Genomic DNA, 15,776 nt, shown 5'->3' on the forward strand with positions numbered 1-15,776 from the left:
CTTGGGGGTGCTCCCCCTCCCCCTTAAGGATCCCAAAAACACGATCGGAGACATCACGTACCCTGGCACCTGGGAGGCAACACACCAACCGTGAGTCTCTCTCGTTCCCACAGAACCTCCTATCTGTTCCCCTAACTATGGAGTCCCCAATGACTAATGCTCTGCTCCTCTTCCCTTTTCCCTTCTGAGCAACAGGGACAGACTCTGTGCCAGAGACCTGCACCCCATTGCTTACCCCTGGTAAGTCGTCCCCCCCAACAGTATCCAAAACGGTATACCTGTTGTTGAGGGAAACGGCCACAGGGGATCCCTGCACTGCCTGCTGGTTCCCTTTCCTTCCCCTGACGGTAACCCATCTACCTACTTCTTTTACCTGAGGTGTGACTGCCTCCCTATAACTCCTGTCAATAATCCCCTCCGCCTCCCGAATGATCCGAAGTTCATCCAGCTCCAGTTCCCTAACGCGGTCTGCGAGGAGCTGGAGTTGGGTGCACTTCCCGCAGATGCAGTCAGCAGGGACACTCTTGGCGACCCCTACCTCCCACATTCTGCAGGAGGAACATACAACTGCCTTTACCTCCATTCCCACTATTCTAGATTCCCATGTGGGATACTTGCCTTTATTAGCCGAGGCATAGAATATAAGAGCAGGGAGGTTATGATGGAGCTGTATAAAATGCTAGTTAGGCCACAGCTAGAGTACTGTGTACAGTTCTGGTTGCCACACTATAAGAAGGATGTGATTGCACTGGAGAGGTTGCAGAGCAGATTCACCAGGATATTGCCTGGGCTGGAGCATTTCAGCAATGCAGAGACACTGGATAGGCTAGCGTTGTTATCCTTTAGAGCAGAGAAGGCTGACTGGGGACCTGATTGAGGTATACAAAATTATGAGGGGCATTGATAGGATAGATAGGAAGAAACTTTCCCTTAGTGGAGGGGTCAATAACCAGGGGGCATAGATTTAAGGTAAGGAGCAGGAGGTTTAGAGGGGAATTGAGGAAAGATTTTTTCACCCAGAGGGTGGTTGGATTCTAGAGCACACTGCCTGAAGGGGTGGTAGAGGCAGGAACCCTCAACATTTAAGAAGTATTTAGATGAGCACTTGAAACACCATAGCATACAAGGCTACAGGCCAAGTGCTGGAAAATGGGATAGTTAGGTGCTTGATGGCTGGCACAGACACGATGAGCCGAAGGGCCTGTTTCTGTGCTGTGTAACTCTATGACTCTAATTGCCCTGGAGAAGGTGGTGGTGAGCTGCTGCCTTGAACCACTACAGTCCATGTGGTGAAGGTACTTGCATAGTGTTGTTATGCAGGAAATTGCAGGATATTGAACGAACGGCAATATGTTTCCAAGTCAGGATGGTGTGTGACTTGGAGGGGATCTTGGTGATGATGGCATTCCCTTGTCCTTCTAGTTGGTAGAGGTCCTGGATTTAAGGTACCAGTGTTGTGTAAATATTGTTAGGACCAGGTGAGAAGGGGTTTAGGGGTTCCCTCTCTACCTTTGCCTGGTTGAACCGTAGCAGGGTTTAGTTTGAGAAACAGTGTTTTTCGCTCCCCCCTCAGTGAATCCTTGTTCACTGCTCCAATTGTAAGGCAACAAAATCAGACAGGTTTCTTTTGTTTTAAACAAGGAAGGTGGAAGTTTATTAGTCTTAAACTTTAATCTGGTTAACGACTACGAATATGCGACGTGACCTCACTAGCATGCATACGCGTTACACACACACACACACACAGACACACACACAGACAGAAAAAGTAGAAAGAATAAAGGGGAAAGGTTTGAGGCAATATCTTTTAGTTATTTGCTGTCCTTTGAGTTCAGTGTGGAGTCTTTGGTTGCTGGTAAGTCCTGCTATTAGTTGGGGCCCAGTTCACACTTCAACTTGTTTCGATGGCGGAGTCTTTTCTCTCTTGAGCTTTACGTGCCTTTTGTGGGTCCGGTGGCTTGAGAGGTGGGGGGTGGTGGGGGGGGAGAGAGAGAGGCTTCCTTGTTCCAGGTTCCAGTTCAAACTGCCTTCTGTTCCTTTCTGTGTGGCACAATTCAAAAAAAAAAAAACCCCAGGTTGTCCAGCAGCTTAGTCATGTGACTAGCTCCTTATTTGGAACAGTCTCTCGTGCGAGGTTTGTGGATTGTATTATTTTAGCAGTCCCTGGAAGGCATTTCCTTACACCTTCAGTGTCTGGTGATCAAAATCCATTTGTGTTAATTGGAGCAGGGAATAGTCTTTTGTCTCCACAAGCACCGTCTCCTCATATGCAAATGTCCTCCAGTTCAAGGTTTGATGATCTCTTTAACAAGTAATTTCTTCACTCCAGCAACAGTTTAAAATCAATGTTCATACGATGGAGTTAATATGCCTCATTCTTGGCAGGTTGGGGTCTGCATGACTCCTCCACACCCAGCAGAATGAAATGCGATTTTGTTTTAAAAGAGCATTTCATTAAAAGGGACTAGAGAGAAGATAAGGACAGGAAAACACAGATGCATCTCTCTCATTCAGAACCCTAACAATTGTTACAGCCTGGCTTTTCTAATAGCAGTGCGGTTTTAAATGGCCCTTTTTGGCATCCCAATAAACATGTGGTTTTGGGGGAAGTTTTTTCTGCTTGCACATTTCCATGACTGCCTAGGGTCTCTTTGCTGTTGTTGTGGTCTGCAGGGGAAGGGTTAGATTTAATTTGCCCTAGGTTGGAGTTTTGCTCTGGGGCGGCAGCAGTGGGGGGTTCCACTCTGAACTCTCTCAGTGCTTTAGTGAGTCATGCAAGGGCTTTTCACCTTGGGGGATGGCTGGTTCCCTTTTTTCCTGACTCTGGGGGTGGATTCTTTGCTAATCTCCCCGTTGTCCTCTGGGACACTCCTGCTTGCAGGTATTTGTCCAGATTCTGCTGCACCCCCCTGCGGCACTTTGACTAGGTGAGGCATCGCCCTCACCATTTCTCTGCCCTCTTGAGGACTTCCTTTGTCTCTGCAGGTTCCTGTAAATGCTATTAGCAACTCTGGTGGGTGCTTCTACTGTCTGCATTTACGTAGGAGGATGTGGGGGTCTAACTTTTCAAATATTTTGGGGTTGTCTGACTGGACAGTAGGGTTTTCATCTGGGATTTCTCCTGGACTTCCTTTAACCTGCCCTCTAGGTCCCTTTTTCCCCATTCCTTTCTAACCTGTTGCCAGCCTTGTACCTGCCTGTCCCATTTTGTTCTCAGCAGGGGTCCCTTACAGTTCACCAGCCCTATGGAGGGTCCTCCAGACACCGATACAGGACTTAGGGGTGTAGATTTCACTGTGTAGGTTGGGGTTTCCCCTTAACCTGGCACATATGGCAACTCCTCCAGTACTCCTCCACATCTTTGTCGAGTTTTGGCCAGCCAAACTGCTGTCTTATGCGGGCATTGGTTTTTTGTATACCAACATGTACAGCCACTGTAACCTCATGAGCCATTCTTAATATTTCTCCCGGTTACCTCTGCAGCACCGCTAACTGGTGAACCACTGTCCACTCTTTGCTCTTGAGGTCAGTGAGGAGAACTCCATTTCCTCATCAGTACCTCATTCTTTAAATAGTAGCAATCATGGACTCCCTCTGCTTCAATTTCAGACTAGGCAGCCTGTGCTAACTCGATACTGAGTCAGCTCGCTGAGCCTCAGCTGGGGAAAATCCGTTTAACTCATTCCCTGGGTCTTCTAATTTTTCAAAAAGTATCAGATAGACAGATCTCATGGACAACTGCCTGCAGTGCCAATTCAGTCTCCTTTGGGGGAGCTAGTTTGATCATGGCCTGGATCGTTACACATTCAGGGAAACTGCAGGGGACTGTCTCCTGTCAGTCTGACTTCCTGTGGTCTCTCTTTCAGTATTGGGGAAGCTACCACCTTTAGCCCTGCCAGGTGATTACCTAGGAACAGGTCAGCCCCATCCACAGGCAAACTAGGGACAATCCCTACGGTCACCAGTCCCGAAACTAGGTCGCACTCCAATTGCACCTCGTGTAAAGGTACAGATATACACCGCCCTCCAATACCATTCACCACCAGTCTGGTGTTCACTGCACTCTGGGGGAAAGATCAGGCCTTTTCCCAGTAATAGGGATCTAGTGGCCCCTGTGTCCCTGAGAATTACTATGGACTTGCTTGCCCTACTCGAGGGGTATGGGGTTACTCTCCCTTCAGGCACAAAACCCTGATGATCTTCAGGAATCCTATTAAATTTTCCTGCACTTGTAGCAGTAAGCTTCCTGGGTCTCACTCGTACTGCTGTCAAAGCCATAGTTTTTTCTGCTGTGCTTTCTATCAGGGTCCCTTCGCTGAGCGGATGTGCCCTGAATAACCCTACAGGTTTTTCCGCTCTCTCTCTTGCCCGCTCCCTCTCTCGCCCGCCCGGAGAGAGGGAGAGACACCTCCTGGTTCCAGTTCAAACTGCCTTCTGTTCCTTTCTGTGTGGCAGAATTCAAAAACACCCCAGCTTGCCCAGCAGGTTAGTCATGTGACTAGCTCCCTATTTGGAACAGTCTCTCGTGCGAAGTTTGTGGATTGTATTATCTTAGCAGTCCTTGGAATGCGCTTCCTTACACCTTCAGTGTCTGGTGATCAAAACCATTTGTGTTAATTGGAGCAGGGAATAGTCCTTTGTCTCCACAAGCACCGTCTCTTTGTTCCAGCAACAGTTTAAAATCAATGTTCATATGATGAAATTAATATGCTGGGCAGGTGGGGTCTGCATGACAATATATTTTTTAAATTGCCCTTTATCTCTCAGTTTTACATTCTAAAACAAGCTTATTTTATAGCATATGGCATAATTAGAAACCCGCCAGTTACAACATAGCTTTAATAATCTATGCAAAGCTACTGTTATATATGGGTAATTTGACCATTTCATTCCAAAATGTTTTTGTCCAAACTGTAGATTTAGGTTTTTAAATAAAAAATTTATGTGCTATGACATAGTCTTACAATATTTTAGGGATGCTCAAGTACTGAGTAATAAGATGGCTTGTGACTCAACATTTATTTTGTATATTGAAGCCAGAATTCTTAAATGTACATCTGAATCACATTGCTGCCTACAGATGTTTATTGCGAAGGCTGTAAACCAAGTGCTTTCTATTAGAAGAAATAATGTATCAGAGCTCTAGACAACGTGTAGATAGTTTCAATGGGGAAGGAGAAAGAGAGCATCTATTAACAGGGTAATGGACAAAGCAATGAAATTGAGCTGAGCTGTCAGAAGATTGATCTTTATCAGAAGGAGCCTGTGTTTCTCTGCTGGGCTTGGTATCCTGGATTAACGTTTTGGTTGAAATTACTTATAATCTTCAGATTTTTTTCTGTAGGAAAATGGGGTTCATTTTCTTTTTGACAAGGACTCCCATGTTGTAGCATTATTTTCTGTTGGTGTTCCTTAACATAGGAATCCATTAATTGATACAATATCTTGATATCAACAATTTAGGAGACCGAGATTTTATAATTAGCCCTTTTTCTGTAATTAATATTGATCACGTGAATGTTGATCAGTGTCAGAATTTGGTTCAAATGTGACTTTGTTCCAGTGTATTAAATCCTTGTGTTGTTTTCTGCACTGTTTGGGTAGTGTATGTCTGTAGAGTGGTTAAAAAATCTTCCTTGTTCTCCCCAGCTGCCATTCCTCTGTAATTTCCCCATAGTTGCCTTCTGGCATTGTACAGGTATTTTCAGGTAAGATAGCAGCACAGTTTGGTTAAGCAACAGCTTATATTTATATAAAACCTTTAACTTAATAAAATGTCCTAAGCTGCTTCACAGGAGCATTATAAAGCAAATAGTGACACCGAGATACAAGGGCAATAGGAATAGAGCGATAGGAATGCTCAAGAGGCTGGAATTAGAGGAGCACAGATATTTCAGAGGGTTGTGGGGCTGGAGGAAATTGCAGATAGGGATGAGGGATTTGAAAACGAGGATGAGAATTTTAAAATCAAAACGTCGCTTGGGCAGCGAGCACAGGGGTGATAGGTGAACGGGACTTAGTGCGAGTTAAGACAGAAGTTTACGGAGGATAGAATGTGGGAGGCCAGCTAGGAGTGCGTTTTGGAACAGTCATGTCTTGAGGTAGCAAAGGCATGAATGAGGATCATGAATACATTGAAAAATTCTTTCCATACTATTTTGTTATGAGCTCAGAAAAACCCTCCACTCTTGCAGGGTGAATTATTCTTCCCCTCTCCATGCCGAATCCTTATGTTTCTGCACCCCAATATTTCATCAGCAATCCTAGATGCGAACTGCCGCAGTACCCCAATCAGAGCTGGCCAGGACACACAACAATTGCAGATTTAAATCTAAAATTTTAATTAAAATGTAAAAAAAAATATTTGAGATGAATAGCATAGACACATTTAAGTGGAAGCTACATAAGTACACGAGGAAGAAAGGAATATAAGGATATGCTGATTGGGGTGAATGAGAGGGGAGGGAGGAGGCTCATGTGGAGCATAAATGCAGACTTTGACCATTTGCGCTGAATGGCCTTTTTTCTGTGCTGTAAATTTTATGCGATATGAAACTCATGGCTCGAGCTGAAAGACTACTCGCAGAACTATGATATTAAAGAAGGATAATCTTGGGAGAGTGCTATGAAGTGCTTGCTCCGCTACCCCCTACAAAGCTTGGCATTTAACTGTCAGACACCACAAACTGCTACATTCTACATGGCAACACCTCTACCAATCAGAGTCCACTTGCCAACCAATCAGCATTCTGTTCTCATCCAGTCTAAATTTGGTGCTTTCCCTTACATTGGTATTCTTGCGATTTGTCCTGATGAGTGCAAGACGAAAAGCTTCGACAAAATGTCTGTTTTCAGCAATATTGCTACTGTAGGAGAATGGCTTTAAAAACTCTTGCCTTGTCAGAAAGCAGCTTTCTGTTATGGGAATAGCAGTGAACTATGAAGAACTGAGTTCAGCATCTGAGTGGTGTCTAAACCTGGCAAAGTCGGTGCAACTAACATCAATTGAGAGGCTCCTTAACATGACAGAGACCTAAAATGGTTTTGGGGGGGATAAAGTAATTTTTGATGAAAGCTAAAACACTCTCTCTCTCCTTCACCTAGAATTTTGTCCATAGCGATGGGTTATTAGATTTTTAAAAAATACCTTATTTTAAAGTGACATTTTTCCTTTCAAGCCCACTAACAGAACTGCCAGTGACCTTTTGAGTCCCAACACTGCTACTTTGAAATTTCTCTGCTTCTGTTTCCAGCTTCATCATTGCAGATGTCTACAACATATTTTAAACATCTTGCCCATTTGGCAGACAAATTTAATGTTCATCTTCTGAGAACATGAAGGATGGGTAATTAAATCTCACCTACTTTTAAAAGCAAAAGGCACTGAGCTATTGCCAAATTTGGCTGCTACATCAAATGCAGCTTTAAATGAAACTTTCTTGACAGTTTTCAAAGACAACTGTTGTCACAGTGGAGATGCTAGGAGAAGCAGAGAAAACCAGGAAAAAATCAGTAGCTGTGTGCTAACTGAAGGGGTAGGCGTCATTAGAAATCACTGGAGTCTGCTCTCGTCTCACAACAAAAGATTTTTCTTTTCAACGTACATAGCATTGTCATTTCTGAGCCAGATAGTTGTAGGTTCAAGTCCCATTAGGACTTGAGTACATGATCCAGATGACGAGGTGCTATACAAATGCACATTATTTCCTAAATATAAAATTGGGTTAAATTGATCTGGACAAGGAGCCCATGCTGCATGTGCTTGTTTCCCTGGAACTTACTCCAGTTGCTTTCAGTGTTCCGTACAATGTGATTGCTGTTGCATTCATCTCTTTCCAGGCTGCTTGCTCAGAACCAGACGATGCATAACTACTGTGTCCTGTTCAGCCTTGCCTTAACTTTCGAGCTCATATCTTCTCCATCTCTACAACATCGTTGCCTCTGCCCTTACTGCACCCTACCACAGCTGAACTCCTTATCTTTGTGTGACTTCCAGACACAACCTCTGCGATGTGTTTTGCGCCACCCTACAGAAACTCCAGTTCATCAATACTAGGTACAGCTTGCCCATCACCCCACTCTTTACCAACCTCCATTTTTTTGTGCGAATTTCAGTGTTTCCCCACAACAGCTGCATTTATAAAACGTCCTTAACGTAAAAGAACATCTTGAGGCACATCAGGAAACTGGATATTCAACCATGAAGAGAAGGATTAGGTAACTAAAAACCTGGTTGAAAAGTGCAGGCAAGGCATAAAAGGCCAGAATCAACAGAACAAAGGATGCAGAGGAGCATAGGCTACAGGAGATTACAGAGATGGGCTGAGCAAGACTGGAGTGATATGAGGACAAGGAGGGTAATTTTGGCGTGCGAAATGGATGATATTGATTATACCTGTTATACAGCTTTTCCATTTTCATTGCAATAGAATTGATGTCAACTGTTTTACATTATCATTCAAAGTCAAAGTTATGCACCAGGGACTGAATTTTACCCTCGGTGGGCACATTTTGCGGTCCCCAGGCCTTTAATTGGTCTGAGGCGGGACTTCCACCTCATTGAGGCAGCAAGTCCCGCCTAATGGAGCTGTCAGCCAGTCAGCGGGCTGGCAGCTCTGTCCCAGCATACTGCTGGAACTGCAACCCAGCTGAAGACAGAAGAAGTCGGGGAGCCCCGGAGAACAGGTAGGTTTTTGGGGCCTCACTGGGGTCAATCGGTCAGGCCCTGGTGTAGTATGGGTAGTCAATTGGGAGGACGGGGGCGGGGGGGGTGGCATGTTGGGGGTGGTTGGGGCATCGGGGGCAGCCCTCCGGGCACAGGGTGTCTGATCATGAATTCCCCTCCACCCTCCCCCAAGACTGTCACAATGCTGCCTACTTTTGTCGGGCAGCTTTTCTCAGGCCTGGACTGCCTGACCGGCCACGGGTAAAATCCCCCTGGTGGCAGAGGTGGAGGCCCTTAGTTGCCATTAATTGGCCACTTAAGGGCCTTGATTGGCCTGGGGTGGGCGGGCTGTTTTTCGCCGCCGCTGCCCTGCGTAAAGTTTCCCCCCCCCCCGAGCTTCCTGCTCCATTTTGCGCCCCATCCCCGGCCACCTTCACGGTCTTTGAGGGGGGGTGTAAAATTCAGCCCTAGGAGTTTAAAAGTAACCCACATTTTCTAACTGGGATCTACAAAGTCATCAAATTTCTGTTGACTTTTGTATTTTTCTGTGTTGTTTGCAGATAGTGTACTTCTCCTGTAGCTGAATATATATTAATGTTCTCTGCAATGTTAACATTATTTTCTTTTTGTGCAATGGAAGTTTGTGTAAGGGGTCGCCAAAGATGTGCTAATGCTTGCAGGGGGCTCCCACACACACACAATTTTGAAGTAATCACATCATTCCCCATTGGAAAGGTGGGTATGGAGACTTCCTGCTCAGGCATTTGCTGATGAGAGTGGCCTAGGACTGACTAACTTCATTCCCTCTCCTATTAAAGCTCACTATAATCTACATGTGGGGTGTTATACTCATGGAGCAGTAAATGTTACGCAGGTCCCCAAACTGTTAAATAATTACTCTCAATTCTACTGCTTATCTTTGCCTTGTGTCGTTGGGATGCAATTACTTAATATACCTAATATAATTAACATCATTTTTTTTTGCTAATATCCAGAGAGGGAGTAATAATTACTTCTTATATATTTGTACTGATTTTGCAACTTCTGTTTAACTTCTAGTTAAATTTATCATTTCCTGGGATGAAATATCAAAACTTGAGAAGACTGTGAGTGTCATCCTGTCCGAGAGTATACACATTTGCAGTCACGGAGAAGACTATTATTTTTCAATGTTCGTGCATTTAAATGAAACCTTTCTGCTGATGGAGCAGCTTGCAGATTATGCTGTAAAGAGATTATTTGACAAGGAAACGTTTGAGACTGATTTATCACTCAGTGACCCTTTACAAATAACAAAGAGGTAATGGACAAATGTTGCTTTGTGGTGTGATGTAAGTATGAGAAATGTTTGGTTCCAGGCTATTAATTTTGCCCAAGGTATGAAATTCATAACAAGAAACCTCGTAATATTATGAATTGCAGGTTGTAAAATGTTTGCACCTCTTTGCCATCTGTAAATGCTTTATTTGCAAATGAAGAAATTAAGAGTAATGCATGTTTAACAATGAGGCCTGTGTTTTGTTTTCTTCCTGTGAATGCCCTTGACACTCGCTTAATAGCTCCCCAAGTAAGGCAACTGAGAATGGGCACTCAGTAACGAGCCTTTATCCCACCTCTTGGTATTCTTACATATATCGCAATGAAAATGCCATATGAATATAATATTTTGTAAGATAATCTTGTGTTGCTTCTACCTTTTTGTGTCTTCCTTTTTCATTTTGTTTTCTGCACCTTTTTGGAGTGTTTTGCTGAGGCACTCTATTCCCTGGTTGAGTGTTCCTTAACTTGACTGGCAGACCATTTTGAGCCTCTTTCAACACCACTATTCATCTGCCTGGTCTGAACAACACCCATTTCTATCCAATCTCCATCCTTTGTAGATAAGCCTTCTGTTATCTCTGTTAAAACAGCCCAGATTGATGAGTCACAGGAATGACCCTCAAAGTAATTATCTAATGCTTTGTGTCAAGAATAACATTCTGAAGAAGGGTCACTGACCTGAAACATTAACTCTGCTTCTCTCTCCACAGATGCTGCCAGACCTGCTGAGTATTTCCAGCATTTCTTGTTTTTATTTCAGATTTCTAGCGTCTGCAGTATTTTGCTTTTTTTAAACGTTCTGAGATTTTATAACTCCACAAGACAGAAGATGTATTACTGGTTATGATAATTTGGTGTAAAAGGTTTTCTCCTTCACTTTATCTTGATAATTTTACCGGGGTAGGTTTATCTCGGTTCTTCAATTCTTTTGACCTCCCCCACCATCACATTGATCATTCATTGCTGGCCTAGAATGACCTGGTCCTTGGACCTGTTGCTCCTGAGCACTGGGAAGCCATGTAACATTTCATGTTAAACGTTGATTTAATGCTTTGTGTCAAGAAGATTATTTAGCGGTTTGTGCCTGTGATTCATCAATTTGGGCTGTACTAACAGGGATAACAGGCAGATACCAAATGGAAAACAGGAGGCTTGTTTACAAAGGATGGAGAGAAGATAGAAATGGGTGCCGCTGAGGCCAGTTATGTGTGCTGCAAGCAGGCAGATGAACTGTGGCATTGACAGAGGCCCAAAATGGTCAATGCAGGCAGTGATCATCTCCAGCAAGAGAGAGTCTAACCACCTCCCCTTGACATTCAATGGTATTGCCATCACTTAATCCCCCACTGTCAACACCCTGGGGTTACCATTAACCAGAAACTTTAACTGGACCAGCCATATAAATACTGTGGCTACAAGAGCCGGTCAGAGCCTGGCAATTCTGTGGCAAATAACGACTCCTAACTTCCCAAAACCTGTCCACCATCTATGAGACACATCAGAAGTGTGATAAAATACTGTCCACTTGCCTGGATGAGGGCTGCTCCAACAACTCTTGAGCTTGTCACCTTCCAGGACAAAATAGCCTGCTTGATCGGCACCCTATCCAGCACCTTAAACATTCACTCCCCCTACCACTGGCAGCAGTGTGTACCATCTACAAGATATACTGCAGCAACTCGTTAAGCCTCCTTCGACAGCACCTTTCAAATCCGCGACCTGTGCTACCTGGAAGGACAAGGGCAGCAGGTGCATGGGAACACCACTAAGTGCAAGTTCCTCTCGAAGCCATACACCAGCCTTACTTGGAACTATATCACAGCTCATTCACTGTCGCTGGGTCAAAAACTTGGAACTCCCTTGTTAACGGCATTGTGCGTGTACCTAGATCATATGTATTGCGGCAGTTCAAGAAGGCAGCTCACCACCACCTTCTCAAGGGCAATTAGGGATGGGCAGTAAATCTGGCCGAGCCAGTGACGCTCACATTCCATGAACGAATGAAAAAAACAAAATTCCAGATAGACAATATGTTGTAACCCAAGCAGTCAAATACGGCATGTCAATCTGCAGGACTTTCACTTGACTGGCTCCTCTGAGGATTTGGTCAGAGAATTTGGGAGTCAATAGTGACGACTTGCATAAAAATGTAAATGTAAAAACTTTACTTGCACAGGTGTTAGAATGCGGTTTTATCCCTTAGGTGTGTTGTGTTGCAATCCTCACATAACTTTGGATGCTGTTAGATAAGGGCCTTGCCACACCTTCCTGTTAATGCTGACTCTGCTTGCTACCTTTCATGAATGCTAGGGAGCTACTTGCTTCGTGAAAGGAAACTGGAAGGCGTTGCCTTTTGTTCCTCGGGTTGTACCAGTATGGAAGTTGAATCTGGTCCTGAGTAAGATGATGAAATCATGAATGTATGAGACTTCAAATTCCTCTTATTTTAAAACAGCCACTTCACTGGTGCTCAGAGAAACATAGAAAATAGGAGCAGGAGTAGGCCATTCGGCCCTTCCAGCCTGCCCTGTCATTCATTATGATCGTGGCTGATCATCCAACTCCGTAACCTGTTCCCACTTTCCCCCCATATCTTTTGATCCCTTTAGACCCAAGAGCTATATATAACTCCTTCTTGAAAGCATACAATGTTTTGGCCTCAACTGCTTTCTGTGGTAGTGAATTCCACAGGTTCACCACTCTCTGGGTGAAGAAATTTCTCCTCATCTCAGTCCTGAAAGGTTTACCCCTGGACTATGATCCCTGGATCTGGACTCCCCCCACCATCGGGAACATCCTTCCTGCATCTACCGTGTCAAGTCCTGCCAGAATTTTATAGGTTTCTATGAAATACCCCCTCTTCTGAACTCCAGCGAATATAATCCTAACCGACCCAATCTCTCCTCATATGTCAGTCTCGCCATCCCAGGAATCAGTCTGGTAAACCTTTGCTGCACTCCCTCTATAGCAAGAACATCCTCAGATAAGGAGACCAAAACTGCACACAGTATTCCAGATGTGGCCTCACCAAGGCCCTGTATAATTGCAGCAAGACATCCCTGCTCCTGTACTCTAATCCTTTCGCTATGAAGTCCAACATACCATTTGCCTTTTGCCTGTTGGACCTGCATGCTTGCATTCAGCGACTGGTGTACAGGAACACCCAGGTCTCATTGCATTTTTAAAAAAATTTCCAAAATATACTTTATTCATAAAATTTTGTGAAAATTACATTGCCAAACATTTTCAAACAGCACCAAAAAATACAAACATTGCAAGGGAGATCATTTTCCTTCAATACTATCATGAGTTTCTTCACAACCCTTCCATTTCACAATTGTCATGCCAATTACAGTTTTACATTTACAGCAAATGAAAATATTAACGATACAGTTCGAGGGGTTTCCCATGGATCCAGCCCGTCAGTTCAGCTTGGTGGGGGGACCTTACACTGTGGTCTTTCCCCATTGAGCCTTTGCTGCGGCTGCCCCAAGCTTTAGTGCGTCCCTCAGCACGTAGTCCTGGACCTTGGAATGTGCCAGTCTGCAACATTCGGTGGTGGACAACTCTTTGCGCTGGAAGACCAGCAAGTTTCGGGCAGACCAAAGGGCGTCTTTCACCGAATTGATAGTCCTCCAGCAGCAGTTGATGTTTGTCTCGGTGTGCGTCCCTGGGAACAGCCCGTAGAGCACAGACTCCTGTGTTACAGAGCTGCTTGGGGTGAACCTCAACAAAAACCATTGCTTCTCTTTCCACACCTGCTTTGCGAAGACACATTCCAGGAGGAGGTGGGCAACCGTCTCTTCCCCACCACAGCCACTGACCGACGGGGCGAGACTTCGGGTGTGCATGAAGGATCTGACGGGGAGGGCTCTTCTCACCACCAGCCAAGCTACGTCTTGGTGGTTGTTTGAAAGTTCTGGTGATGAGGCATTCCGCCAAATGACTTTGACGGTCTGCTCGGGGAACCATCCGACAGGATCCACCGTCTCCTTTTCCCGTAGGGCCTTGAGAACATTCCGTGCAGACCACTGCCTGATGGACCGGTGGTCAAAGGTGTTTTCCCGCAGAAACTGCTCCACGAAGGATAGGTGGTACGGCATGACCCAACTGCATGGAGCATTCCGCGGCAATGTGACCAGGCCCATCCTTTGTAACACCGGGGACAGATAGAACCTCAGCACGTAGTGACACTTGGAGTTTGTGTACTGGAGGTCTACACACAGCTTGATGCAGCCGCACACGAAGGTGGTCATCAGGATGAGGGCCACGTTGGGTACATTTTTCCCGCCCTTATCCAGAGATTTGAACATCGTGTCCCTCCGGACCCGGTCCATTTTAGATCCCCAGATGAAGCGGAAAATGGCTCGGGTGACCGCCACAGCGCAGGAGTGGGGTATGGGCCAGACCTGCGCCACGTACAGCAACAAGGTGAGAGCCTCGCACCTGATGAACAGGTTCTTACCCACAATGGAGAGAGATCGCTGCCCCCACATGCTCAAGTTTTGTTGTAGCTTGGCTACTCGCTCCTCCCAGGTTTTGGTGCACGCCCCGGCCCTTCCGAACCATATCCCCAGCACCTTCAGGTAATCTGACCTGACGGTGAAGAGGACAAAGGATCGGTCAGCCCAGTTCCCAAAGAACATGGCCTCGCTCTTGCCGTGGTTAACTTTGGCTCCCGAGGCCAGTTCGAACTGGTCACAGATGCTCATCAGTCTGCGCACGGGCAGCGGATCCGAGCAGAAGACGGCGACGTCATCCATGTACAGGGAGGTTTTAACCTGAGTGCCCCCTCTGCCTGGGATTTGTCACCTCTCTTATGCTCGCATCCTTCCTAATAGACTCAGCAAAGGGTTCAATACAGCAAACAAACAAGACCGGGGAGAGAGGACAGCCCTGTCTGACTCCAGATTTGATCGGGAAACTTTCCGATTCCCACCCATTGATTGAGACTGCGCTACTGATGTTTGTGTAGAGCAGTAGGATCCAATTGCACATTCCCTCCCCAAACCCAATTTTGGAAAGCACGTCCATCATGTAGGTGTGCGATATCCTGTCAAAAGCCTTCTCCTGGTCCAGGCTGATGAGGCAGGTGTGCACCCTCCTGTCCCGTACGTAGGCGATCGTATCCCTGAGTAGCACGAGACTATCCGAGATCTTCCTGCCGGGTACAGTACAGGTCTGATCGGGGTGGATCACCAACTCCAGAGCAGATTTGACTCGACTGGCTATGACTTTGGACAGAATCTTGTAGTCAACATTAAGCAGTGAGATGGGCCGCCAATTTCTGATTTCTGCCCTCTCCCCCATCCGCTTGTAAATGAGGGTGTAGATGCCTTTCCTCATGGACCCAGGTCTCATTGCATATTCCCCTCTCTCAGTATATAACCGTCCAGATAATCTGCCTTCCTGTTTTTTGCTACCAAAGTGGATAACCTCATATTTATCCACATTATACTGCATCTGCCCACTCACTCAACTTGTCCAAATCACCCTGAAGCCTCTCTGCATCCTCCTCACAACTCACCCTCCCACACAGTTTTGTCATCTGCAAATTTGGAGATATTACATTTAGTTCCCTTATCTAAATCATTAATATATATCAGCTTGGCACAGAGTGATGTTCATGCTGTGGTGGTGAATCCACTGTTTAACTTGGCATATGAATGTGATGACATTTAATGCCCAATATAGTGGACCAAACCCCTCCACCAAAATTAAATAGGTACATTTTATTGCTGTTCTTCGTCGTGAGGGTTCTTCTGTGGTGACTCAGTGGAAAAAGGAATCA

The 15,776-nt window shown here is 45.4% G+C and overlaps 1 protein-coding gene across 2 annotated transcripts in view; it reads left to right on the plus strand.

The window, feature by feature from the left end:
* Positions 1–15,776, plus strand: part of tbc1d8b (TBC1 domain family member 8B) — an 89,257-nt gene that overhangs the window by 33,509 nt on the left and 39,972 nt on the right. Inside the window, exons 1-2 of one of the 2 annotated variants that reach the window (XM_068047148.1) lie at positions 7,955–8,056; positions 9,725–9,965. In XM_068047148.1, coding sequence (XP_067903249.1) covers positions 8,011–8,056; positions 9,725–9,965 — 287 coding nt within the window. In that variant the 5' untranslated portion in view covers positions 7,955–8,010. Of the gene's footprint in view, positions 1–7,954; positions 8,057–9,724; positions 9,966–15,776 lie in introns of those variants that run through there. The other variant, XM_068047147.1, reaches the window with a different exon arrangement.

Source organism: Heterodontus francisci, chromosome 15, assembly GCF_036365525.1.
Source record: "Heterodontus francisci isolate sHetFra1 chromosome 15, sHetFra1.hap1, whole genome shotgun sequence".
NCBI classification, from domain to species: domain Eukaryota; kingdom Metazoa; phylum Chordata; class Chondrichthyes; order Heterodontiformes; family Heterodontidae; genus Heterodontus; species Heterodontus francisci.